At 45.8% G+C, this 27,025-nt stretch overlaps 1 protein-coding gene across 4 annotated transcripts in view; it reads right to left on the bottom strand.

Annotated features, from left to right (window-relative positions):
• Positions 1-4,113: 4,113 nt before the first annotated feature.
• Ttll4 (tubulin tyrosine ligase like 4) overlaps positions 4,114-27,025 on the bottom strand; it is a 40,024-nt gene continuing 17,112 nt past the window's right edge. For 3 of the 4 annotated variants that reach the window (XM_042679160.1, XM_042679158.1, XM_042679159.1), the window contains 18 exons: positions 22,030-23,614; positions 21,110-21,216; positions 20,771-20,834; positions 17,534-17,658; positions 16,904-17,014; positions 16,441-16,517; positions 15,507-15,698; positions 15,338-15,420; positions 14,995-15,123; positions 14,500-14,622; positions 14,127-14,225; positions 13,289-13,423; positions 11,795-11,950; positions 10,502-10,604; positions 8,591-8,801; positions 8,394-8,464; positions 7,555-7,640; positions 4,114-6,840 (listed from right to left, as the gene is read on the bottom strand). In XM_042679160.1, the coding sequence (XP_042535094.1) occupies positions 6,690-6,840; positions 7,555-7,640; positions 8,394-8,464; positions 8,591-8,801; positions 10,502-10,604; positions 11,795-11,950; positions 13,289-13,423; positions 14,127-14,225; positions 14,500-14,622; positions 14,995-15,123; positions 15,338-15,420; positions 15,507-15,698; positions 16,441-16,517; positions 16,904-17,014; positions 17,534-17,658; positions 20,771-20,834; positions 21,110-21,216; positions 22,030-23,513 (3,507 nt within the window). In that variant the 5' untranslated portion in view covers positions 23,514-23,614 and the 3' untranslated portion in view covers positions 4,114-6,689. Of the gene's footprint in view, positions 6,841-7,540; positions 7,641-8,393; positions 8,465-8,590; positions 8,802-10,501; positions 10,605-11,794; positions 11,951-13,288; positions 13,424-14,126; positions 14,226-14,499; positions 14,623-14,994; positions 15,124-15,337; positions 15,421-15,506; positions 15,699-16,440; positions 16,518-16,903; positions 17,015-17,533; positions 17,659-20,770; positions 20,835-21,109; positions 21,217-22,029; positions 23,615-27,025 lie in introns of all 4 variants that reach the window. The other variant, XM_042679161.1, reaches the window with a different exon arrangement.

Raw genomic sequence — 27,025 nt, forward strand, 5'->3', positions numbered from 1 at the left:
CACAATCCCTAGGAATCCCTGATCTGCCTTCTGTGAATACAGAGTGCCTTTTCTATGGAATCTTGACTTAGCATAGCACTCTTTGGGGTCATCCACATTATTGCATGAATCTGTTTATTCTAAGTAGTATCCCACTGAAGAGCTATTATCACAATAAGTTTATTCTGGACATGTGGCAAATTTCCATTACTCTGAATAAAGCTGCTATGAACATCTGCTTATAACTATGGAATTGTTAGGTTATAAGAAAATAGCAGTTTCTGGGGCTGAGAAGGTGGCTCAGTGGTAGAGCACTTGCCTTGCATGCATGAGGCCCTGGGTTCAATTCCTCAGCACCACATAAGCAAAAGCAAAAAGCCGGAAGTGGCATTGTGGCTCAAGTGGTAGAGTGCTAGCCTTGAGCTGAAGAGCTGAGGGACAGTGCCCAGGCCCAGAGTTCAGGCCCCACGACCGGAACCCCCAAAAAAAAATTTAAAAAGAAAATAGCAGTTTCCTATGTATCACAGTTCCTCACTACATTTTCACTATTTTCAGCCTTATTTTGGACCATTTTAGTATGTACGTGGTATCCACTGTAGCCTTAATTACACCTCTCTGCTGATTACGGTTCTAACCTGATTATCTTCTCGACTTCAAGCTCTCATGCTCAGAACCAAATACATTAATCCCACAGAATCGATGGGATTGGCTCCAGGACCTCCCAGATACCAAAATCTACAGATGTTCACATTATGTAAAATGGATTGGTGTTTGCTATCTATAAACTATACTATATACCCTCCATCCACAGCTGAATTGACAAGAAACCCATAGAAGCCCATTGCTTATTTTAGCATACTTTTCAAATAGAAACAGGCTGTAGTAGCAGTTTTGTAATGGTATCACATGCTATGTTACTATCATGTCAAGGGTCAAAGTTTTGGTGGCAGTTTTTTTTTTTTTTTTTTTTTTTTGGGTCTGGTAGTGGGGCCTGAACTCTGGGCCTGGGCGCTGTCCCTCAGCTCTTCAGCTCAAGGCTAGCGCTCTACCACTTGAGCCACAGTGCCACTTCCGGCTTTTTTCTTTTTGCTTATGTGGTGCTGAGGAATCGAACCCAGGGCCTCGAGCATGCAAGGCAAGCGCTCTACCACTGAGCCACCTTCCCAGCCCTTGGTGGCAGTTTTTAAGTAAGCCAGGCACTGATGGCTCATGCCTGTAATCCTAGCTACTCAGGAGGCTGAAATCTAAGGATCAAGGTTAAAGCCAACCCGGGCAGGAAAGTCCATGAGACTCTTATCTCCAATAAACCATTAGAAAACTGGAAGTGGTGCTGTGGCTCAAGTGGTAGAGCGCTCGCCTTGAGCCTAAGAGTGCAGAGACAGTGCCCAGGCCCAGAGTTCAAGCCCCACGACCGACCGAAAAAAAAAAAAAAAGAAAGTTTAAGTCTGTACCAAGTGAGGTACTTTCTTAGTGAGCCTTCCACCCAATAAACCACCCCTAACTCCAGTTTTATGTCTATAACTAGAGGTAGTTTACTATTGAAACTTAAGATAACTTCAAATTTTTGTCACCCTTCCAGGCACAGGCCCTGGCACCTCACATGTCTCAGCCCATTCTAATAGCTAAGGCACAATGGGTATTAGGAAAACCATCACCCTCCTTTGATACTCCTGGTGTCCTTTCACCTATGTGTAAGAAATATAAGAAATCTGTTAAGACCAACTGCAGAAGCTAGGCACCAGTGGCTCATACCTGTAATCCTAGCTACTCAGGAGGCTGAGATCGGAGGATCACAGTTCGAAGCCAGCCAGGGCAGGAAAGTCTGTGGGACTCTCATCTCCAATAAACTACTCAGAAAATGCTGCTGTGGCTCTTGAGCACAAAGATGCTCAGTGACAATGCCCAGGACCCGGAGTTCAAGCCCCAGAAAAAAAAAAAAAAGACCAACAGAAGACCGCTTGCATCTTTCACTAACCTGAAGTTGGGTAAAGGGCAAGTCAAAGGTCCTGGATATTGTATAAATGTGTAAAGTCTGCTACAGTAAAATCTCTAAAACCAAGGCTTGTGCGAAAGGCTAGATCAAAATCCCAAGTGGAAAGACATACTGTCTTTACATCACTGAAAACCACCAGTTTCTAAGGTCCAAAGCAGGAGGTAAGGGAGGGGGTTGGGTTTTGGAATAGCAGTGAGACCTAAAAGGACAAATCGGGAGGAGGGAATGTAGCCAGAAGGGGGAATCCCCTAAGCTGTCTTGGGTCACTATCTTTGCAATTAATTCTGAGATCGGCAGACAGTACAAAGTCCATGGGTGCTAGGGCCACTCCCAAGATCCCCTTGTAGATCTGCCTTTGCCTGAAGAATGCCAAGACCCCCACGAAGAACCTCTCCAAGACCATCAATGGTTGCTGATATAGTTCCTTGTGGCCAGCCTGTTCAACAAAGCAGAACCCTTACCCCATGCTCATGCACAGGGGACAAAGATGTTACAATGAACTTTGGCCCATGAGGCCAGACTGCCCAGCCTCCATTTAGAGCATGCTCGCATCCATCCCAGTCAGCGCCAACAAATCTAGCTACGTGTAAACACCAATTTGTTCTAAGGTCAACCTCATCTATCAAAATCCATGTCAAGGGCTGGGAAGGTGGCTCAGTGGTAGAGTGCTTGCCTTGCATGCATGAGGCCCTGGGTTCGATTCCTCAGCACCACATAAGCAAAAAGAAAAAAGCTGGAAGTGGCGCTGTGGCTCAAGTGGTAGAGCGCTAGCCTTGAGCTGAAGAGCTGAGGGACAGCGCCCAGGCCCAGAGTTCAGGCCCCACGACCAGACCCCACCCCCCAAAAAAATCCATGTCAAATGGCTGCCTTGGTTATACCCCATTTCCCATCCATCCTCCTTGACCACCCCCCATAAAGGCAGAAGGGATGTTACCCTTGCTTCCACACAGCCAGAGCTCTTGCACTACTGTGGAGTGTATTTTTTCAATAAACTTCACTGCTGTTTGTTTTGGTCTTGCTCAACTCTTTGTTTGGGACATAGGACTAGAAGCCAAGATCCAGACAGGGAATCTTCATCTGGTAATGCTTCACTGAGGGAAGTGGAGGGGTCTTGTGGGCCCAGACCACCGGCCCTGGCCAGTGTGGGACAGCCCCCGAGGCCATGAGGTTATGTCCTTCAAGCAGAAGGGAGCCTTTTACCAAAAGGAGCCAAAGAATACCATATTATGCATATTTTGCCAAATATCCTGCTCCACCGTTGCCCTGGAATTACGATTGAGGATACTTCTTGGTACAGTAGCCAACAATGACTTCTCTGATCCTAAAAGTTAGTCAGAGGTCTCATCTATGTCTCTTTATAGTTGTGGTTTCTTGTATATACCTCCCCTCAGATCCCCACCCTCACGTTGAGGGTGCCTTACTAGGTGAACCACTCCCCATCTCCCAGCTCTTGGAATTATCTCTTACTTCTCAGAAACACTCCATAATGATGTGCCTATCCTTACCACAATCATTAAATCCCGTCCATAAAAATGCAAAGGCCTGGGAGTTCTGGCCACTCAATTGTTCAGATGGCCTCTGCTCTGTTTTTAGTTTTTTGCCAGTCCTAGGGCTTGAACTCAGGGTCTGGGCACTATCCCTGAGCTTCTTTTGTTCAAGGATAGTACTCTATCAGTTGAGCCACAGCACCACTTTCAGCTTTTTCTGACGTGATATTGAGGAATCCAACCCAGGGCTTCAGGCATGCCAGGCAAGCAAGCGCTCTACCACTAGGCCACATCCCCAGCCCCTCCCCCCACCAATTTCTTTGAGGACATACTTTGCTTGTTTCTGTGAATTTCATTTTCATGTTTGTTTCAGTAAACCTTGCTCTGTGAAAACTTCATGTCTGCTCTTAAATTCTTTCTTCAGCAAGACCAAGAACCTACCACTCATCTCGGGTCTCAGCAAAATAATCTGATACCAGGAGAAGTACTTGTAATAGGAACTGTCCTTGGTACAAGAGCATCATCCTCCGGCTCCTGCTCCAGGCATGGTCTTCTGCACCTTGCTTCACCCCTCCAGACACCAGGCACCTGCTGTTCTTCTGTCATCCTTTCCAACCAAAGCTTCCCTTCGGATATTTAAATCATCAATTCACATTCACATTTCCAACCTTTAATGTGCTTCCCTCCCCAGAAAAATGTGCATTCTGTATTTAATCAAAGACATAACTCCCCACAAGAGTAATAATGTAATATATTAAAAAGGAAAATGAAGGTCATGTGTCTATGTGCGCCAGCGTGTGGGGAGTAAAGAGGCATTTAAACCCTGTTCTGCCTACTTTGCTTCTGAAGTATCTCTGTAATTGCTCTGCTTTCTTCAAGGACAGTTCTGACAGAACAGGGTACTTACTGCTAGGAAAATGAGAAGGACCATGTCCTGAGTAGTTTTAGGTTTAGCTTAGATGTACACAACCCTGCAGAATGTAGGTATGTGAAACAGAAACAGAAACTATAAATGTTAGGTAACATCCACTGTCACAAAGTAAGTGGCAGATCTAGCATTTCCAAGATGAGGCTGAAGCCTATAGTATTTTTTTCCAACACATTGCCATACTTTTTGTTGGTATTCCCTCTAAAGAACTTGGTTTCTAATCAATCCCAACTGGACCTGAAGTACAGAGACCACTGCTTTGTTCCTCTTCCCAAAACCTTACTCTGTACCTCATCCCTTATTTCAGGAGTACTTACCATCCTTCCTTCAAACAGGGACTGGGTAAATTATAAACTTGTGAAAACAAATTACACATTCTGACAAATATTTATTCAACTACACTCCCAAATTTGAACTTTGAAGAAAGAATGTCATTACTTTCCAAAAATTCCTTACTGAACCAAATGTCATATATTGTGGTTAGTCACTGCCAAAGTGTGTGCACTAAATGCTTAGTGTGCAAGATTTCATTTTCTCTTGAGTGAAAGCTAAATGTGGTACTTAAGCCCCACTCCTTCTCCCACCAACAATGCCCTCAAACTTGTCAGCTATTTCAAATGTGATGAAAACTTAAAATACAGTCTATCTGGGTGTGGAGGCAATGCCTGTAACCCTAGTACTGGAGGCAGGAGGGCCAATGGCTTCATAGGAAGACCCTGTCTCAAAAAATAAAACAAACAAAACATAGTACATGTATAAACTTGTTTTAAACTACTTTAAAAGCTTGTTTTCTTTTCTCATTCCCTAAGTTCCTCCCTCCTCATCTACTCCCGTCGTCATGTTGCCATGTCAGGAGCTCTCTAGTACTGGGAATGGGAAAAGATTGGCTGTGCTGAATGTATGAAGACTTATTGAGGGCAGGCCAAAGAACTAAAAGAGTAAACCAGCTCCACTGGACCCCACATCTAAGACTTGTCCCAGAAACCCAGCTACGCAGGGGCTAGTTTTCTCTTAGAAAGACTGTTTATTTCTCTTGTCACATCTGCACTAGAATATTGCATTCAGAAAGGAAAAGAAGTTAGCTTAAAGATATCAAATTTTTCCAGGGCTGCCAATGACCTCCCCTACTGCGGCTTGACTTTGAAGTCTGAATTTCTGAGCATTGGGCGGTACCCAGGGCTTGGCCAATAAGCCTTCTTTACAATCATCAACCTGGCCTTAGCACTGGCTACCATGCACCTATTCTGTAGCCTTGAACCTAGGCATGTCTCTAGTGATCATTCCAGGACTCCTCCCCATTCCCAGTATCTGTGATTACAGGAGTCACAGAAGAGGAATGAAGACAGCTAAAGACAAGCATGACACTTATTAAGTAAATCTATTGGCCAGTTATGCAAAGGGAAAATGTTGCATATAAAAGACATGGACCAAAGGTTTCTTATATTGCCCTGCTGCCAGAAAAACTAAGTAAGGGATCTGCAGGGACTGGAGGAGAGCACCCAGGAGTGCTGGAGAAGGAGGACCATAGTTCAAATGAAAACAACCTTTGTGATCTAAACTCTCCCACCCTGGTCTTCCCTAAGCTCCACATTCCCATGGGGAGAGAGGCAGAGCCTCTGGTTTGGGTGCTGTCCTTGGAGATCTCTCTACGCACAATTCACTCAGTCAACATATACTCAGCACTCGCTGTTTACTGAGTCTGGGGAGGGAGGTAGATTCAGTTGAGTGAGTTTAGTCAGAGATCTGACTACCAGAAGCCCATTCTACAATAGTTAATGGCCCTAAAATCCAGCTGCCAAGCCACCAGATGGAGCTTGCTAGGAAGCATGAAGGTTTCTGAAGGTGGCCCCTGAGCACTGAAGGCTATGACTCAGGACCTGAGGAAATGAGAAACTTCAGAGAAATTCTCTCAATTACAGAACAAGAGACAAATATATTCAGCATGTGTTCTCTTCTTGAGCTACAACCAGTGCCCCAAGGCCTAAAACAAAATCACACATGGCTCTCTGAAAGTAGAAACCAAACCCTGTTTTATAAGGCTGCCTGGCTGTCACTAGCTTCTCTACTGAGCTATGAGGTGCCAGGCAGGCAGACAGGTGACAGAGGGTGAATGTTCCTCACCTTCTCCCCATCACCACCACTCCCGCAGCCCTCCAGATACCCAACTTCTACAATAGAACGACTCAAAATATACTCTGATGAAGGGCAAAGTGGAGGGGTGGGGCTCAGGCTGGTCAGCAGGCCAGATCCCCTGAGGTAGCTGACGCTGTGCTCCTGGGCAGGGGCATGTAGAGGTGGCCAGTCATGATGGGCTCGCAGTCATGAGGAAGTCCATGGTTGACTGGCAAGTGAAGGAATCAGAAAGTCTTGAGGTCCGCCCAGAGTACTTGATCTGGGTGGAAAGGCTGGACTCTTTGCTGGTGTCCTCACTGTCCTTTGAGGAAGTGGGCTCCCTGTGGGAAGGGGAAAGGCCAACTTCAGTCCTGGCTTGCAAGTGGGTCCCTGAGGAGGACTACAGGTTTCCCTTGGAAGAGCTACGCTTTCTGTAGGGTAAGAAATGCCCAACACTCTGGGCAGCTGAGTCTAACCTTTAATTTGCCTTTAGAGGCTGAGCTAGGTAGGCACATTATAGTGCAATAGATCACAAGTGTATGAGAATATTAAAAACCTTAAATGTTTTACTTATGTGAGAGCTCAAGTGCAAGTGTGATTGTTGTGAGAATAGGAGGCTTAGTGACTTCCTATAGCAAGTGGGAATGGATGTAAGTGGCCTTTCCAGCTCAGCTCAGCTGCATATCCCAAGAGCTACAGGAAGAACAACGTGACTGCAGAACTGGTCAGCAGGTCATGACCTCTCCTGCTCATCTAATAAGTCTCAAGGCTTTTGAAAGTGGCTCCCTTCAAAGAAGAGAGAGAGAGAGAGAGAGAGAGAGTGTGTGTGTGTGTGTGTGTGTGTGTGTGTGTGTGTGTGTGATAGCTCCCTTCAAGGAAGTGTGTGTGCGTGTGTGTGTGTGTGTGTGTGTGTGTGTGTGATAGCTCCCTTCAAGGAAGTGTGTGTGCGTGTGTGTGTGTGTGTGTGTGTGCGTGAGTGTGATTATTCCTCTTTTGGGAAAACATGAAGGAAAAAAACTCCCCAAACCCCAAAGCCCTTACAGAAGCACGCTTACTCCGGCTGGCCAGGTTCTGATTTGCTGAAGGCATTGAGCATCCTGTCACTATCTGGGATAGTCACAAGTGATGTTGGCAGAGACCACTGAAAACAAAAGAAGCAAGCAATGAGGCAAAAAGCAGGCAGAGGTCAGGCAGAAGTGTTCGTGCTCTTGGGTCTCAATTTCTAGTTGTACCCCTAAGTGATCAGAGTTTCTTCCCTGCCCTGTTCATAAAACATGAGGAAAAAAAAAAGACTTGGTTCTCTCCTGAATCAGACAAAAAGGACTGCACTGCACTGTACTTTCTGATCTTTTAAAAAAAGAAGAAGAAAAAGAAGAAGAGGCTAGAAATGTGGCTTAGCAGTAAAGTGCCTGCCTAGCATGCACAAAGCCCTGGGTTCGATTCCTCAACATGAGGCCCTGGGTTTGATTCCTCAGCACCACATATCAGTAGAAAAAGTCAGAAGTGGCACTGTAGCTCAAGAGGTAGGGTGTTAGTAGCCTTGAGCTGAAGAGCTGAGGAACAGCACCCAGGCCCAGAGACAAGGCCCCACAACTGACAAAAAACAAACAAATAAAACAAAACAAAGGGGGCTGGGAAGGTGGCTCAGCATCACATAAGCAGAAAAAAGCCAGAAGTGGTGCTGTGGCTCAAGCGGTAGGGCGCTAGCCTTGAGCCGAAGAGCTGAGGGGCAGTGCTCAGGCCCAGAGTTCAGCCCCCACAACTGGCAAAAAAAAAAAAAGAAGTAATGAATCACAGGTCATGAAGCTGGGTACCTACAACCTAACCACAATGTATTTTTAAGGCAAAAGAAGACTGACAAGGAGGTGTTGCTCCTTGTACTGGCATCACTCACCAGTGGAATAGAATCAGATACTATCCCATTGTGGAACCCTTTGTAGCACCAATTCCGAAGCAGATCTACTCCTAGGACAAGGTGAACAGGGGTTAATAAGGAAGAATCAATTAGCCCATTTTCCCTTCCAGAGAGGCCCACTCTTGGCATAACAGGTCACTAGACCTGGCCTCCTGTGGGCAGGGAGAGCATATCACCTTTGAGTTTGTTGCCATGGTACTTCTGTTCCCACTGCGTGGTGAGAATGTTGAAATAACGTGGCTGCTCAAAAAAGCGGAGATAGCGAGAGGAGATTCGAGTAGGAAAAATTCTTTCAAATTGACCACGGCGAGAATACTCATCTTCCATCTCAACCAAAATCCGAACATCATCTGGTGTCAGGATATCCAGCACAGATGCATAGAAATCCTATGGTCCAAGGAATGAGAAAAGAAAATGTGCAAAAAAGTAAGCTAGAGGAAGCCTGGGGTTAGAGAGCCCAGTCCTGAGAACCTAGAGTCTCCAGGATCCTTGTAGAACACAACACTACCCAGTGGGTCAGTTCTCTGTTTTATCTTTTTCTAAGTCCACTGAACTTAGCTGTTGGACAAAGACACCTTGGCAGGAGCTCTAAGACAAGTGGACTTTTAAATTGAGTGGAGGTCAGGGTCTAGCAACTGCCACTCCCACAGCCAGCTCCCCTATCTTTTCTGGGATGGTCAAGCCTCTTGAGGATCTTACTGTAACTTTCATGGAAAGAAACCTTAGGGTAAAGGTTGGAAACTCTCTGTCAAGAATGGGCCAGTTTTCCATGCTGTCAAAAACTTTTTTTTTTAAATAAGCATTGCATCAAAGTTGAATCCAAAAACAGTGATTTGACATTTATAAGAAAAGATGAATATTAATAAGGATACATGTACCAGGTATCGGTGGCTCCCACCTATAATCTAGCTATTCAGGAGGCTGAAGTTTGAGGATCGCGGTTCAAAGTCAGCCTGGGCAGGAAAGTGCCCAACTCTTATCTCCAATAAACCACCAAAAAACCAGAAGTGGATCTATGGCTCAAGTGGTAGAGCACTTGCCTTGAGCTGAAGAGCTGAGGGACAGCCCCCAGGCCCATAGTTCAAGCCCCATGACTGACCAAAAAAAAAAAAGTGCATAAAAGAAATTAATGGTGGTCTGGGAATGTAGCTTAGTGGTAGAGTACTTGCCTAGCGTGCATGAAGCCCTGGGTTCAATTCCTCGGTACCACATTAAAAAAAACTGGAAGCGGTGTGGTGGCTCAAGTGGTCGAGTGCTATCTCAGGACAATGTCCAGGGCCTGAGTTCAAGCCAGAGGATTGGCAAAAAAAAAAAAAAATTAATAGGTATATGAATTATAGGTATGCACAGCAGTGGTAGACTATAAATGGGTGGGCCTAGAAGTTTTCAATGTAAAAAATAAATGGGCCAGTACAGGAACTAGATGAGATGATATATCCCTATAATCCTAGCTGTATGGGAGGTAGAGATGAGAAGATGTGATTAGCCTGGGCTAAAAAAGTTACTGAGACCCTGTCTCAAAAACACAAACTGAGCCAAGAGCTGGTGATTCACCCCAATGACCCTAGCTACTCAGGAGGCTGAGATCTGAGGATCTGCGTTCAAAGCCAGCTCATGAGACTCTTATCTCCAATTAAAAACAAGAAGTGAAGCTGTGGCTCAAAGTGATAGAGCCTGGAGCAAAAGAGCTCAAGGACAGAGCCCAGGCCCTGAGTTCAACCCCATGACTGACCAAAAATAAAAAAGAATTAAAGCAAAAAAAGACTGAGAGTGTGGCTCTAGCAGTAGAGTGCTTGTCTAGTAAGCACAAGGCCATTAAGTTCAAAAGCCAATACCACCAAAAAAGAAACAAAGATGGGAGCAGTAGAGTACTGTGCTAGATGTAGTGGCTCTTGGTGGTGTGATAAAGATGATCACATGCTAACCACTATCTGTTCATAATAAGCACCCAAACCTCGGCTAAGAAATCTTGTGCTGGAAGAGCAGTAAAGCAGGTTGCTCAGGGGATCTCTGACCAACCAAGCTTTGTTGGTCTGCGGGGGAGAGGTAGGGGCGCCGGCAAAGGGAGGTACAGGGAATCATCCTACCTGGTCAGGAATTTTCTGGGTCAGGTAGTAGGCTCTCTTCAACTTCTGTGCCATGAAATGCTCTGAAGTCATTCGACATTTGTCCCTGGTAGAGCCTGGCAGACTAAGGCAAGAGGTAGACAAAGAACAAAGAGTAGGGTTAGCAGGTTTAAATCTTGAGGAAATATGAAGAGGGTCCAGCCCAGGAAGATCCTTCTGGGAAGATAAAGGTGTGTGGGAGATTTGTCACTTGAATAGATCACACTAAAATACATTCCAATTGAGTACCATGGAAGAGCTGAAAGAGTGCAAGACACTCTCTGCTGAAGTTGACAGAAGATGACTGTGGAATAAGACTCATCAGTGGGTACTTCCATTTAGCTTAATTTAGAGAACATTTACTATATGCCCCAGCTCTGCCCTACTGGCTGTGTGATCTTGGACTTAACCTCTGGCATCATGTTACTACAATTATTACAAGGTCACTGTTGAGAGATTTGCAGCCCTTGCCTCCAAGAAACTGATGGTGTGGCAAGTGAAATAAGTCAAATGACCAATAACTGCAAGATAGAGGAAAATAGAGTATAAAAGATGTAGAAGAGAAAGCAAGTTTGGTTACCAGATAAATTCGGATGTTCAATTCTGTCCTCCTATCACTATTGCCAAATGACCATAATGCATTACTCTATCCTTGGAACCTTCAGTTTCCTCAACTGCAAACTTCAATACTAATTAACTCTATAAGGTTGTTGGGAAGATAAATTATAGTTATATTTTTACCCACCACAGGTACTTCCTAATTACTATATTCCTCCCTTCAACAGTTATTTCAAGTGCTTTGGAGATATGGAAGAAAAAGCCCACACTGAATTGTCAACACTAGGTGTTGATGGATAAGGGGTGTGGGTGAGGGGCATTTTGAAAACAAAGATACCCATGAGTAGAGAACAGGATACTATGAGGGAACATCAGGAAGCAATGAAGAGACTAAATTAACTGGTCCTGAAGGATCTGCTAGGGCCCAGAAGAGGAATAGGGAGAGATGAACCCAGGAAAAGAAGGTTGAGCTTTCAATGTCCAGATAGGGAAATCTAACTTTAAGGCCCTGTGGAGAGTCCTAAATAGAGAAGCAAAAATAATCAAACTTACTTTCAGGGCTACTGACATGGCATGGTAAGTTGACGGACAGTAGAGGCACCCTGAGCAGCAAGGAAGAAAAAAGCAGGAGAGATGGTCCAGAACCCACTCCCTCCCAGAATCCCAATAGGCTGCTCAATGTTGTCAGCCAAACCTCAGGGAAGCCTGGAAGCTGACCTGGTACTGGAGCTGCTGGAGCTGCAGAAGCTGCCAGAGCTGACGGAGCTGGAAATGACATCCTCTGCATTGGGTAAAACAAAGCCTGCCAAGTTCAGAAGGTCACGAATCATCTGGCCCTTGATGCTGATGTCCAGTGGAGAATTGGAGTGGAGGCTGTAGGGAAAGGATGCAAAGCAGGGTCAAAGCAACACTCTCGATGATTTCTGGTCTACATCCAAATCATGGCTAGCCCCATTACTCCCGGGCTCTGCTACCCGAATATCATGACAGTTGGTATCCTGAAGACAATGAATAACTTCATTCGGACTAGCAAATTTGCCTGTGACCTTGGATTGCCAGGGGAAAGCAAGCGTTGGCAATCAACGTGAAATAAGTAACTTTTAACAACCTTTCTCTGTTCTCAAACAACTTTAAGATAATGGCACAAAGAATGTGTTAATCAGCAAATATACATGATGAAGGAAAGACCGAATTTTTTGTTGTTGTTGGTCATGGGGCTTAAAACCATGGGTCGAGGCATTGTCCCTGAGCTCTTCAGCTCAAGGCCAGCGCTCTACCACTTGAGCCACAGTGCCACTTCTGTTTTTTTGCTGGTTAATTGGAGTTAAGAGTCTCAGGGACTTTCCTTCCTGGGCTGGCTTTGACCGTGATCCTCAGATCTCAGCCTCCTGAGTAGCTAGGATTACAGGTGTGAGCCACCAGCACCTGGCCACAAATCCTTCCTTCCTTCCTTCCTTCCTTCCTTCCTTCCTTGTTCCTTCCTTCCTTCCCTTTCTTTTTTGTCTGTTGTGAGGCCTGAACTCTGGGCCTTGGTGCTGTCCCTTAGCTCTTCAGCTCAAGGCTAGTGCTCTACCACTTGAGCCATAGAGCCTAGAGCCATTTCCAGTTTTCTGAGTCGTTTATTGGAGGTAAGAGTCTCAAGGATTTTCCTGCCCAGACTGGCTTTGAACCGTAATCCTCAGATCTCAGCCCCCTGAGTAGCTAGGATTATAGGTGTGAGCCCAGGGTGCCCGGCCACAAATTCTTTTTATTTGTACCATTTTGGTGATGGCACTAAAAACTTTTGGTAGGCGCTAATGGCTCACAACTGTAATCCTAGCTACTCAGGAGGCTGAAATCTGAGGATCATGGTTCAAAGCCAAGCCTGGGCAGGAAAGCCTGTGAGACTCTTATCTCCAATTAAAAAACTGGAAGTGGTGCTGTGGCTCAAGTGGTAGAGCACTAGCCTTGAACTGAAGAGCTGAGGGATAGTGACCAAGCCCAGAGTTCTAGCCTCATGACCGACAAGACAAAACAAAACAACAACAAAAAAAAAAAAACATTTTTTTCTTATTTTATTAAGTAGTTGTACAAAGGAGTTAAATCAGGTTATGAGTACAATGCTTCTTGGACACAAATTCTTTTGAAGGAAAAGATGTTCCCTAAATCGGCAGGAATGGAGTCCAAGAATACAGAAAGGATTTACTATGAGCATACCAAAACCCCACCTACCTTGGAGAAATGTTGACTTCCAAGACCCAGGGCTTAAGGTTCTCGTCAAGCATTATGTCAAAACCAAAGAGCTCATGGCAGCTATAGGGCCGCCGCACGTACATCTTGAGCAGGTTAGTTACATAGGGCTCTGACCTGACCAAGAAGAAGAGAGAATATTCATCCCAGCTCCTCTCAGAGGTCTCCAACCAGAGCTACCCTGCCAATGGACTGGCTTCCAGTTAGACAGGCAGAAGCAGTCTTCTCTTGAATCAGGCTATTACGAAATGTGTCTGATGCAGACCAATCTCTGGGGTGAAGTTTGGTAAATTTAACTCTTACCTATTCTTTCTTACTCCTTATCCTCAAAACTGAACTTCAGCAAGGCATGGTGGCTCTTGTCTGTAATCCCAGCTACTAAGAGGAAGTGGAAATCTGGAGGATCACAGCTTGAGGCCCACCCAGGCAAAATGCAGGCAAGACCCTCATCTAAACAAAAACCTGGGTACAGTGACAAGCACCTATCACCCCAAGTATGAAGGAAGCATAAACGGGTATTGCTGTCCAGGCTGGACCAAACATATACACAAGATCCTATCCTTAAAATAACTAAAGCAAAAATGCTGGTGGCATAGTTCAAGGCATAGAGTCTGCATAGCGAGCATAAAGCCCTGAGTTTAACCCCAAGTACCACCAATGAATGAATGTAGGAATAAAAACTAAACTCCTCTGCCTCAAAACTAAAACAAAACAAAACAAAAAATGGGCTTCAAGGCCTATAGTACAGCAGTACGAGGTTGAGAAAAGAGGGGATCCAGAGGGAGCCTCACACCCAGTGTGGCAGTGTTGTGAGACTCACGAGATAATGGTTTTGATAACAACATCTTTTATCTTCTCCCAGATGGCATCGCTATTGACTCCTTTCTGGTTTAGGTAGTTCCACAAAGCCTTCAATGCCCTGCAGGGGAAGGTCGAGAAAGTATTTGGGGTTATGTTTTAGACCAATGTTAGTAACCAAAAGGAAAGGACAAGGAATAAGAGACCTAAAGGTATCTTTGCTTTGACATTAGGAATAAAGAGATGATCTTGGATGCAAACAAGACCAATTCTGGACTGATTAGTGTTTATATAATCTCCAGGTGTTACTTTAGCCCTCTGCTACCAACACCCTGAACCCGAACCCCCCAGCCTCTAGAGCCCTGTACTTGACTGAGACATTCTGCCCTCAGTACCATTTGTGGCCCTGGCAGGCCGTTTCATCAGCGTTGGCCTGGTACTCAGCATTCTTTTTATTGACACTATAGTTGGTCAGGTGCATAAACTTGTTGCCCAGGCTCTTCATGGAAGGGGAATACCTGCAAGTGAGAATGACAGAGGTAAGACATGAGGTAGTAAGAAGCAAATGAAGAATAAGGCAAATTATTTCCCTTAATCCTAAGGAGGTAAAGAATAGGTGCACACATCTTTTCAGCTCCCCAAATGCCTAACAAGTGCAGCTGTGGGCAAAGTTCTAGAAACCACAGCTACATTCTTTATCTCAACTCAGGCCCTCACAAAGACCCTCCTCAAATCTGGCAAAATTGTTCTTCAATTCCCTCTCGCCTCCCCCTGGTTAACAAAACCCCCAAAATATTTCTTGTTTTTCTGTCTGGTGTCCTCTAGTTTCCCTCCTTCTGGGGAAAATAAGTCCCACAAACTGTCAGTGGCACCTCCCTACTATCACATACTTGCAACTGGCAAAGCGGACAAGTCCATCCGAAAAGAGGTAAATCCTCAGAGGATCGTAGGAAGTGACGTAAACATAGATCCGAAGATCAAACTTGCTGCCACTGATGAGGTAGGGTTTGTGCAGGTACCTGTGTAGAATTAAAAGCCAGCTTCACATGCAGCCAGATGAGATGAGGGTCAGTAGGTAACTGAGCCATGACAAAGGTAAAAAGAACCTAAACAAGTTGTCAAGAAAATAAATCTTTGGCAGGGAAGTCTTGGGGCAGACAACATTTTAAACAGGGAAACTGGAGGCCAACAGGTGTGAAGATAGAGAATATTGTGAGCTAGAGAGGGACACACCTCTGTACCAGGAGAGGCCTGCGTTTGGGGAGCTGACTCCACTTGTGAATAACCTGGATGCCAATGCCTCGAGCTGATGCTGGCTAGAAGACACGAACAAAGCAAAGTAGATTTGCTCCAGGTCCAATATTCCCAAACCATTATCTACTGCCCACTGTGACCCACTCACTGGCTTCACAATCCACTTTTGGCGGCTGCTACTCTCCCAGACTTTACGCAGGAGCTTGGAATCCTGGGGCAGGATAAAAGACTGGGGGAAGAAACTGAACTCCTTCTTGCCAAATCGGCTCTGCATGCGAGACAAGTTCCGCCACAGCCGGTCCTTTCTCCCAATCTGGAAGGAGCCTGGGAAGTGGTTTAGCTGCAGAAGGGATAAAGAGGAAGGGCAGAGAGAGGGCTGAGGTGAGGAAGATGTCATGCATCACTACAGCATCCCAACTCCCTTAGCTTCCAAGCTTCTCTTCTACCATACTGCCATTGCCTAAGGGTCCCATCTCCCAACTTCTGAGCCTCACCAAAAGATGATTCAATCACATCAATAGTGATTAAGATTGACATGATATTCACCCTCAGTGCAAAGAAAAAGCTGTTAAGTCTTTTTCTAGGAAAAGAAGTCTGCACTCAAGAACAGTGAGTACCCAGGCCCTGAGTTCAAGCTCCAGGACTGGCAAAAAAAAAAGAGAGGAGGGGAGGGAAGGGGAAGGAAGGGGAGGGGAGGGGAGAGGAGAACAGGAGGAAGAGATTTATTTGTTCCAAAAGGAGACTTGAAATCTTCTCTACACACACTTATAAAGAGCTTGGGGGGAATGGAGACAACGAGCAGTGGATACAGGGGAAGTGTAATCAATGGCAGACAATGCCTCTCACAATACCTGACAGAAAAACTGCCACTGACAGGCAGCAGCTGCCAAGACTTAGCAGGCCCAGCACCTAGCACCACATTCCCTGAATGCAACTGATCTAAGACAGCGCAAGAGAACCACAGATGGGTGGACCCTCTTCTCTTAAACCTTCCCTAATTTTCTGTGGTCCCTCCTACCACCCCAACCATACCCTGACCTCGACCAAAGGCTAGCAGCATAGCTCCTAGAAATGACACCTACCTTCTGATACTCTCGAATGGACCGGAAACTGGGAGACTTCATATGGTGACCCCAGCAGCCTAGCCAGTCATCGTTTCCTGGAGAGGCAATCAGGGAGTCAGTCCTCCTAACAGCTCAAGCCCTGGGACAGAGAGAGGCTCAGAGGCCCCAGAAATACCACCGGGACTGGGCACAGCTCCCAGACTTCTTTCAATGAGTTGCCATGGAACTGTCCTACAGCAGGCCCTGGGGCCAGGGACAAAACAATAGATCTCTGTGTCTTGATTCTGAGCAACGGGCTCAGCCCAGACCGTTTTCAGAGCTCTGCCTTCCTATGAGGTTGGAAGCTTCAAGAGAGGGTCCAAAACTGTGCCCACAGAGCAGAAGTACCTAAGACTCTCTTCCCACCTACCAAAAACCATCTTGTAGGGAAAAGAGGATAGGTTCAGAGTAGGATAGGCTCACAGTACAGCGAATTACTTACTCTTGCTGGTTTTGAAGTGAGACCGTCCAATGGTCTGTTTCACAATGTTTGGGGTCACTGTGCTCATCTTCCACCGGAGCAGCTTTCTCTGTTCCCAGGGAAGCTTCTCCACTGGGGAAAGGTGGAAGTAGAGAAGAAAGAAGAGTCATAAGACAATGAAAAAGATGGCACTGGTGCCTATCATTTCTTGGGCAGGCAAGTCACTACAAATTGTTCTGTTCAGAGTTTCAGATAAACACACTTTAGAGGAAAAGAGGAGCAAAGGGAGGTTAGAAGGGGGAAACAAAGTTAGACACTATGAGCTAAGCCAGAAGATTATGAGGCTAAGAAGGACAAGCTAAAGGTCACATAAGTGCCAGGGCTGGTGGCACACAACTATAATCCCAGAACTCAGGAGGCTAAAATGGAAGGATTATGAGTTTGAGAGCAGCCTAGGCCACATAGTAAGAGCGTGTCTCAAAAACTAAAGAATACATACATACATATGTTCATATATAGAGACAAGAAAGGGTCCCTATATTGGACCTACTATCTGGCAGCCCTCTCCTACCCTATTGCCCCCCACCTCCCAAGTTAACTAGCACTTTTCTCTTGAAGGCTCTTTTACACTTGTTACTCAGCCACATTTACCTCTCTCATCTCGAGTGCCAAAATAGATGGTAGGGGTCACATTGGGGAAGAGACTGTAGATGAGGGCTGGTCGGACAACTTTCTCATGATTGGGTAGGGATTTGGTCAGAACCTCCACACAGTTCCTAAGATGAAAATAACATATGGCAGAGAAATGGTAAGCAATAGCCTGAGGCAGATTATATACAGAACTTCTCTAAAGATGAGTATTCTACAATTATCTTGCCAATATAAATCCATAAAGTGTTGGAGCAAACCTACATACAGTCATACCTAGAGTCGAGGTTTCCTAATACTTCAGGTGATAATGTATCATTAATATTTCCTGTGACAAGACAAGGGTTGGGGGAATCCCCAAAAGAGTGGGGTTTTTTTGGTTGTTTTTGTTTTTGTCAGTTGTGGGGCTTGAACTCTGGGCTTGGGCGCTGCTCCTGTGTTCTTCAGCTCAAGGTGAACACTCTACCACTTAAGCCACAGAGCCACTTCTGGTCTTCTAGTGGTTTATTGGAGATAAGAGTCTCATGGACTTTCCTGCCTGGGCTGGCTCTGAACCATGATCCTCAGATCTCAGCCTCCTGAGTAGCTAGGATTACAGGTGTGAGCCACCAGCACCCAGCTTCAAAAGAGTGATTCTGAAAGAGGATGGAGGCTAGTAGACGATGGCTACACTAACACAAAGAAATAGATGAGAAATAGAGTCAAAAAGGCACTTGTGGCTCATGCCTATAATCCTAGCTACATATGAGGCTGAGAGCTGAGGTTTATGGTTCAAAGCCAGCCTGGGTAAAAATTACATGAGACTATCTCCAATAACTTAACACACACACACACACACACACACACACACACACACACACACACACACACACAGAGCTTTTAGTGGTGCTGTGTAGCACAAGTAGTAGAGCGTTAGTCTTGAGCAACAAGAAGCTCAGGATCAGGGGCTGGGAAGGTGGCTCAGTGGTAGCGTGCTTGCCTTGCATGCTCGAGGCCCTGGGTTCGATTCCTCAGCACCACATAAGAAAAAAGCCAGAAGTGGCGCTGTGGCTCAAGTGGTAGAGCGCTAGCCTTGAGCTGAAGAGCTGAGGAACAGCGCCCAGGCCCAGAGTTCAGGCCCCACGACCGGACCCCAAAAAAAAAAAAGAAGCTCAGGATCAGTACCCAGGAGTTTAAGCCTCAGGACTGGCAAGATAAAAACAAGTACCAGGTGCTGGTGGCTCACATCTATAATCCTAGCTATTCAGAAGGCTGAGATCTGAGGATCAAGATTGGATAGAAAAGTCCCTATGAGACTTTTTTTTTTTTGGCCAGTCCTAGGGCTTGAACTCAGGGCCTAGGCACTATCTCTGAGCCTTTCTGTGCTCAAGGCCAGCACTCTACTAATTGAGCTACAGTGCCACTTCTGGCTTTTTCTGTTTTTGTGGCACTGAGGAATCAAACCCAGGGTTTCATGTGTGCTAGGCAAGCACTCTATCAGTAAGCTACATTCCCAGCCCCCCATGAGACTATCTCCAATTAACCACTCAAAAACCAGAAGTAGAGGAACCAGGAACGTGGCTTAGGGGTAGAGTGCATGTCTAACATGCATAAAGCCCTGGGTTCGATTCCTCAGTACCACATAAACAGAAAAGCCCAAAGTGGCACTGTGGCAGAGTGATAGCCTTGACCAAAAGAAGCTCAGGATCAGTGCCCAGGCCGAGTTCAAGCCCCACAACAGACAAAACAACAACAACAAAACTGAAATACTCTTAGCTATCTTAGAACTATTTCTGAGAGGGTACATTTTACAGTACAAGGTACCAATTATCCTCATGTTCAAAGCCTAAAACCTAAGAATTTACCTCAAATAGATTTCTTCACTATTGGTTACGGAGTTTGGTTTGGCTTGTTTTTACAGTGTTGAGGATTAAAAACAGACAATCCCCACATAGCAACATACCAGGCTAACCTCTTTTACTAATTAATTATTTATTATCAGTACTGAGGCCTGAACTGAGGACCTGGGTGCTTACCCTTAGCTTTTTAGTCAAGGTTGGCACCATACCACTTGAGCCACAGCTCCTCTTCTTGACTTTTTTGATGATTAACAGGAGTAAAGAGTCTCACAAACTTTCTTGCCCAGCAGGCTTCAAATGGTGATCCTCAGAGCTCAACTTTCTGAGTTGCTGGTCAGGCAGTTTTTTAAAAAGCACTTTTCGGAATTATTTGTCTTTTTAGTTGATTAGTTTCTTGGGAGCCTCAAGACCAATTGCAATCTAAAAAACACTGTGCTGTTTTTGTTTTTTTTGTTTGTTTTTTTTTGTTTTTTGGGGTCCGGTTGTGGGGCCTGAACTCTGGGCCTGGGCGCTGTCCCTCAGCTCTTCAGCTCAAAGCTAGCGCTCTACCACTTGAGCCACAGTGCCACTTCCGGCTTTTTTCTTTTTGCTTATGTGGTGCTGAGGAATCGAACCCAGGGCCTTAGGCATGCAAGGCAAGCGCTCTACCACTGAGCCACCTTCCCAGCCCCCACTGTGCTGTTTTTTTTTCAAAATTTCATTTTATTGTAAAGATGCTGTATAGAGAGGATACAGTTAGATGAGTGAGACATTAATTACATTTCTTGTCCAGCACGGTTAATCCCTCCCTTATTTTTTTCCTACTATCCCTTCCCTCCCCCACCTTTCCCACTCCCCCCGCCATTGGAAGTTGTAAAGTTCATTTCCAGCATAGTGTCTTGTGAGTCTCATTGTTACAATGGGTCATCCTGTGTCCTTGTTTCAGCATTTTGTTATTTCCCTTCCCCTCTCCAAATTAGATAAATGTACAAGATTCAGGGTACCATAATCAAATACAGTGACAACAGGGGCTATACCATAGGGGGAAGAATATACAAAAGAAACAAAAAAAGAAGGGCTGGGAAGGTTGACTTAGTAGTGGAGTTTTTGCCTTGATGCATGAGGTCCTGGGTTCAATTCCTCAGCACCACATAAGCAGAAAAAGCTGGAATTGACACTGTGGCTCAAGTCCACTGTGCTGTTTTTAAGCCCAACTGACAAACATGTTTTTGGTTTCTCATCAGTCCCTGTTTAAAAACTCAAGTGGCAAAAACCAAAATCTGGTGAAAGTAAGTTAGGGTTCTCAAAGCCAGTATGGACAATCTTTTCAGTCTTTTTTTTTTTTCTTTAAGTTTTGAATTATCATACATTCATAGTTTGAAGAATCAAAAAAATGAGTACACTTTACATAAGCAACACTCACCGAGAGATCATTGCCACTGACTCACTGCGGGAGATGGTACTTAATGACGAGCACTCCGAGTCTCCTAGGGAGGAAGAGCAGGGAAGTTCTGGCTGAAAGAGGCTACACATTAAGCCCAGGCAGCTCATCTTGGAACATCCTGAGCTCAGCCCTTCTTGGGGAGCCTTTCTTGAACTCAACAGCAGTAGAGGAGAAGCAACAAGACTGCTAGCACAGGAAGACTAAAGACCAAGTCTTCTAGAAAACTCCCTTTAGACTCCAGAGCAAATAGTTAATTAGCCCCTTTCCCTAGCAGGTCCAACCAAACTCCAGGTGGAAATGAAAGGGTTCTTTACTTACCCTCATCCTCTTCATTTCCATCATGGCTGTCACAGTCTTCTAAACCATCTAATTGTTCTTCTATTTCTTCAACCTCAACCTGGTCTAGCTGCAGGTTAGTAGCTGAACTAAAAGAAAGAATCGTGAGCTGCGCGCCGATGGCTCATACCTGTAATTCTAGCTGCCTTGGGAGGCTGAGATCTGAGGATCGAGGTTCAAAGCCAGCCAGGGCAAGCAAAGTCCATGAGAATCGTTATCTCTAATTCACCACCAGAAAACCAGAAGAGGCGCTGTGACTCAAGTGATAAGAGTCTTTGCCTTGAGCTGAAGAGCTGAGGGTCAGCACCCAGAGTTCAAGCCCCACAACCAACAAAAAAGAAAAAAAGAATTGTGCCCTAGTCCAACAAACTCCATAAGAGAATTTACAGTTAGATCTTCCTTCCTTCTTCATTGCTGTGTATTTGTCTTTACCTTTTCATCAATTGGAAATTGAGAGGCAAACTGGGACTTGAGCCCAGGGCTTGATAAGCATTCTGCCAACTTGAGCTACATTCCCAGTTCGTTTGCTTTCTCAGATAGGGTCTCATATTAACTTTGCTCCGTCTGGCCTCAGAACCTCCTATATCTACGATTACCAGTCCAAGGTCAATGTTACTGATTATGATGTACCCTTTTTTTGGTGCTGGTCCTAGGGCTTGAACTGACAGCCTGAGCACTGTCCCTAAGCTTTTCTGCTCAAGGCTAGCACTCTACCTCTTGAGCTGCATCGCTACTTCCAGCTTTTTGGTGGTTAATTGGCGATATTAAGAGCCTGAGGCTTTTCCTGTCCCAGCTGGCTTTGAACCGCAATCTTCAGATCTCAGTCTCCTAAGTAGCTAGAATTAGTGGCTGGTATATCCATTTTACTGCTCTAAATGAATCAAAAACATACTCCAACTTACCTGGTATCCCCACCAGGTGGATCTGGCTCCTGATCTTCCTCAGGCTCCTTCCCAAGCTGGCCCAGATGGAAGGAACAGAGGCGGGTGGTCACTTCAGCTACATCAAGGGGCAGACGAGGAGAAGGCGGGATGGGGAGAGCTCTGTCTTCTTCAAGTGGTGGGGGGTCAGGTGCAGACTCACAGGCAGGGCTGGGGTTGAGACCATTGGTGTGTGAGGCAAGGAGGTGAATGCTAATCCTTTTAGTACAGAAAACTGTACTGTCCAACCCCAAGGTGTCCAAGGCACCAGGGAGAGTCCTACTCTCAGATTCAGCATCCTCCTGAGGAAACTGCTGGTCCCCCATTGGATTCCACCGCCTGCTCCTGTTGAGGAGGCTCCATTGGAAACTAGGGTTCACAATGCAAGTCTGTTCAATCTGGCAGCCTTGCTGTGGCATCTTCTCATAGCCTTTTGTAGTCAACTTCCTCACAGCTTCCGTGAACCGAACCTCTTTAGTCTGAGTCTGGGAATCCAAGTTGTCATTCAGGCTAGAGAGATGTGGCTCTGCCCTGGTGATAAGATTAGTGTTACGGTTGTACTGGGAAGAGGCAATACTGGTGTTGGATATGCTGAGGGCACAGGGGGCAAGTGGGGTGATACGGGGAGTAGCATCATCTAGGACAGTACCAATGTTTTGGGACATCTTATGGTCACCAGGCTGGAGTACACAGTCTCCAGTACCCCCTGAATGATGCCAGGAAGCAGGATGGATCTTGGGTGAGGATACTGGCTTCAGGTTCTCTGTGGTTGGTGATAAAGGCACTTTAGTGCTGCTTGGCCGCAGGAAGGAGTTGTTGTTCAGCACAGGCTTGTAAGATGATGGTGGAGATGGCATCTTCCCTGAGATAGCACAGGCCAAGCTCTTCCTTGAAGGGTTTTCCCCAGCGGCTGCCAGTGAAAGGTACGGATCTGTCGGTGGGGATGCCAAGGGCTGGGCCATGGGGAAGACCATGGAAGCAGCTTTACTGGCAGTGAGACTAATAGGAAGGCCCTTTGGAGGGAGTGAACAAGATTTTTTTTCTAAGGAGTTTGGACGAAAGCAAAAAGACTCCAGTTGCTGGTAGGCTTTGTGCCTGTCGTTAGAGTGACGGCACAGCAGGGTACTACTGAACAAGTCCGGAAGAGAGTGCACGTAACACGGGTTGCTGTGGCCTGCAATGACAGCTGTGGTCCCACAGCTACATAAAGTGCTGGGACAAAAGTAATAGGCTCGCTGTGGTGGCACTGCTGAGAGGCCTGAGCCCAGCCCTGCTGACAGTGTGCTCGCGTGCTTCCTCTCCAGCTTCCAGATTGGCTTCACCTGCTGATGGGTCTGAGACCAGATTTTGCCCTCCGAGGGTTTCTCAGGTGATAGGGCAGGCACTGTGCCTGAGGAACTGCTCTGCTTGAAGTTGGCTCCCCGGCGGAAGCCAATATTGTAGCTCTCTGTTCCTGCTGAGGCCATGAGGGGCCCACATCACAGCCACATGGCCTCATGGCCTGACCCAGGTAAGCTGCCACCACGCAACTCCCGGAGCACCAGCTGCATCTTTGAAGTCTGTCAATCTGCAGGGGAGAGAAGTGATTAGGAATACTGCAGTCTAGGGAGGACAGATACCATGCTACAGTGGACCTCAAGTTAAGCAATAAGGCTCTCTGCTTTGCATTTCTTTTCTGTTGTTGCTGTTGGAGGGTGGGGGAGGCTTGAACTCGGGGCCTGGGCACTGTCCTTGAGCTCTTTTGCTCAAGGTCAGTGCCACTTCTGGTTTTCTGGTGGCTAATTGAAAGTAAGAGTCTCAACAACTTTCCTGCCAGGACTGGCTTGAACAGCGATCCTCAGGTCTCAGCATGAGTAGCCAGGATTATAGGCGTGAGCTACCAGCCCCCACTGCTTCAGCAATTCTTAGGCAACAACTCTTGGTTGTCATTTGGGGCCCTGAGAGAAGAGCACTAGTTCTTAGGGAATTCCCAAGTCTTCCTGTGGCCCTCACAGGCTGCTTTCGGCCCTTATTCTCCCAGGAAGTTTGTTCTTTATCTGTCATACCATCCACGGGGTAGCCACCATGGCCACCAAGGTGGGTGGCCACCTTCCCTCAAGAAAAACCAGTGTGGCTATGAATAAGGCAAATCTGGAAGTGACACCAGTCAGGTACTATCTTCCTCTCTAACAAGGTGCTCAACATCTATTGCTCCCTGCTCCATTCTTAGCTGCCTTTGGTTTGGTCTGCTTCTCATAGTGAAGCAGGAGTTCAGTCAGGAACAGAGAATGTCCTGTCCCGCTAATCCTAGTCTTTATTCTGAAGGTGAGATAGCATCATCTCCTCTTCAAGAATCTTGCCAACTACACAAACTTAAATTCCACACACACACACACACACCCAAGTTTAAGAAAAAAAGAGGGAAGAGAATGGAATTGAGCACCAACATCATTTTACTTCAGTGACTTTATCCCCAGCAGCCACATTAGGACAGAGACTTTAGAGAGCCAAGGAGAGAAGAAAAGAAGAGAGAAGCTTCCTTTACCCAGAGCCTAGGAATTCCATTTGGGCTGCTCTCAGGGATGACTAAGAGCTAGCTTCCTCTCTATAACGCTCTGTATGCTATCTCATTCAGTATTTATTTTATTTTAATGAAGAGTCTTTGAACCAGACTTGTAGTTGTGGGTCTCAAACAACAAACCTACTTAGTATGGTCACTCTCAAAATCAAATTCATAAAACACTCTCCTGTTTTTACAACTGAAGGGAAATGTGGGGAAGGAGGTCAGTTGTAGGGCTTGAACTCAGGGCCTAGGTGCTGTCCCTGAGCCTCTTTGTGCTCAAGGCTAGTGCTCTACCACTTGAAGCCACAGCTCCACTTCTGGTTTTTGAATGGTAAATTAGAAAGAAGAATCTCACAGGGACTTTTCTGTCCCAGCTGGCTTCAAACCGTAATCCTCAGATCTCAGCCTCCTGAGTAGCTAGAACTACAGGTGTGAGCCACCAGTGCTCCTCATCATCAAGAGTAGCTGGGTTTTTGCTTAAGTTCATTTTACAACAAAAATTCAAGCGGATTCAGTATTTTTATCAGAAAGTGAAGACCAAGGAAAATCCAGTATCTGTCTGCAACTGCTAAAAGGGACCATACTAACAAAGAGCTAGCAGAAGCCACGTGATGTTGCCCTCATTTTCTGAACAGGCTGACCTACATGGATTCTTTCTCAAGGAGAATTCAAAAAGGCAAATGAATCATAGCCAATATTCAAAATGATTGTGATCTAGAAATAGCATAAATGTGAAAACTAGATTTTGAGGCCAGTAACCTCAAAATGAGATGGCATATAACAGACCTCCATTCAAGTCCAAGCCTTGGAAATAATAAGCAGGGTACAATTACTCTCTGCACATAACAACAGGGCACACAAAGTGCCAAACCCTGCCAATGACTGACAAGACCACGGTATATGCAATGGTATATGGTGTGTTATGTATATTCAACAGGCTCACAATCTTGACTCAATACCCTTTCCCAATCAATGTAAAACAATGGACAAACCAAAGTGATGGAGAAAAGACCTAAGGAAATGAAAATCAGGGTGGTGACCCCCAGAAAACAATGCCACCAGTGGCTCTCCAGCATCCTGCTGTCTCAGACCCACATGCCTTCTAAATGCAGGCCGAGGTCTCACAGGTGAAGTGAAGGGCATCCCACTGACTTCTCATTAACATCACATGCCCTACCTTCCTTCAGTCACCAGCACCACCATATAAACCTCAGCTCTTAGTGAAGAAAACACTCTTCTACGCTGATCTATTTTGCCTCTCAAAAGCAACCTGACATCCAGCTGCCTCACCTTCTAATACAAATGAGGAAGAAGAGAAGCGAAGGACTGCCTCCTACCTTCCTCAGAAGACACAGATGGTCTGCTACCAGACAGTGTTAAGCCTGCCAGCTGGTTAAGCACCAGAGTAGAGTGGATTCTTTTCTCTCTCATGCGATTCAGAGCTCAGATCCCAACAGTTTGTTTCCACTCCTTGTCTCTTCTCACAGGCCCCATGATGGCAATCTGGAGGAGGGCCACTGGTCTTCCTAAAGACACCTAAGCAGGGTGCTTGGTGGCTCACACCTGTAATCCTAGCTACAAGAGGCTGAGATCTAAGGATCATAGTTCAAAGCCAGCCCAGGCAGAAAAGTCCCTGTGAGACTCTTATCTCCAATTTAAAAAAAAAGCCAAAAGTGGTGCTGTGGTTCAAGTGGTAGAGCGCTAGCCTTGAGCACACAGAGGCTCAAGAACAGCACCCAAGACCTGAGTTCAAGCCCCAGGACCAGCAAAAAAATAAAATTTTTAAAAAGAAAGAAAGATGTCTGATGCCACGTGTTGGTGGCTCTTGCCTGTAATCCTAGCTACTGAGGAGGCTGAGATATGAGGATTGCAATTCAATGCTAGCCCAGGCACAAAAGTCCATGAGACTTTTATCTTCAATTAACCACAAAAAAAAAAAAATAGAAATGGAGCTGTGGCTTAAGTGGTAGAGCACTAGCCTTGAGCATAAAAGCTTGGGGACAGCACCTAGGTCCTGAGTTCAAGCTCCAAGACAGTTACACACACACACACACACACACACACACACACACACACACGCCCCTATATGCAAGGCCAAGCAGCTAAGAAAGCTCCAACCTAAGTATGGTTCATAAGCAGTGTCTCAGTGTCTAGACAGTTTTACACACACACACACACACACACACACACACACACACACACACACACACACACACACACACACACACACACACACGCAAGGCCAAGCAGCTAAGAAAGCTCCAAGCTATGTATGGTTCATAAGCAGTGTCTGGCTTAGAGAAGAAAATGCTAGTTGCTAAAAGCAACTTTCTTCTTCCTCCTGACAGAAATTCCTAATGGAATCAAAACCCCTTGGGATGCAAGTGGGAATGAACTAGAACATCCAGGCAGCCTGTGCCCCAGACCCTGACCACT

Source organism: Dipodomys spectabilis, unplaced genomic scaffold (assembly GCF_019054845.1).
Source record: "Dipodomys spectabilis isolate Male_0828 unplaced genomic scaffold, ASM1905484v1 ptg000051l, whole genome shotgun sequence".
Taxonomy (NCBI): Eukaryota; Metazoa; Chordata; class Mammalia; order Rodentia; family Heteromyidae; genus Dipodomys; species Dipodomys spectabilis.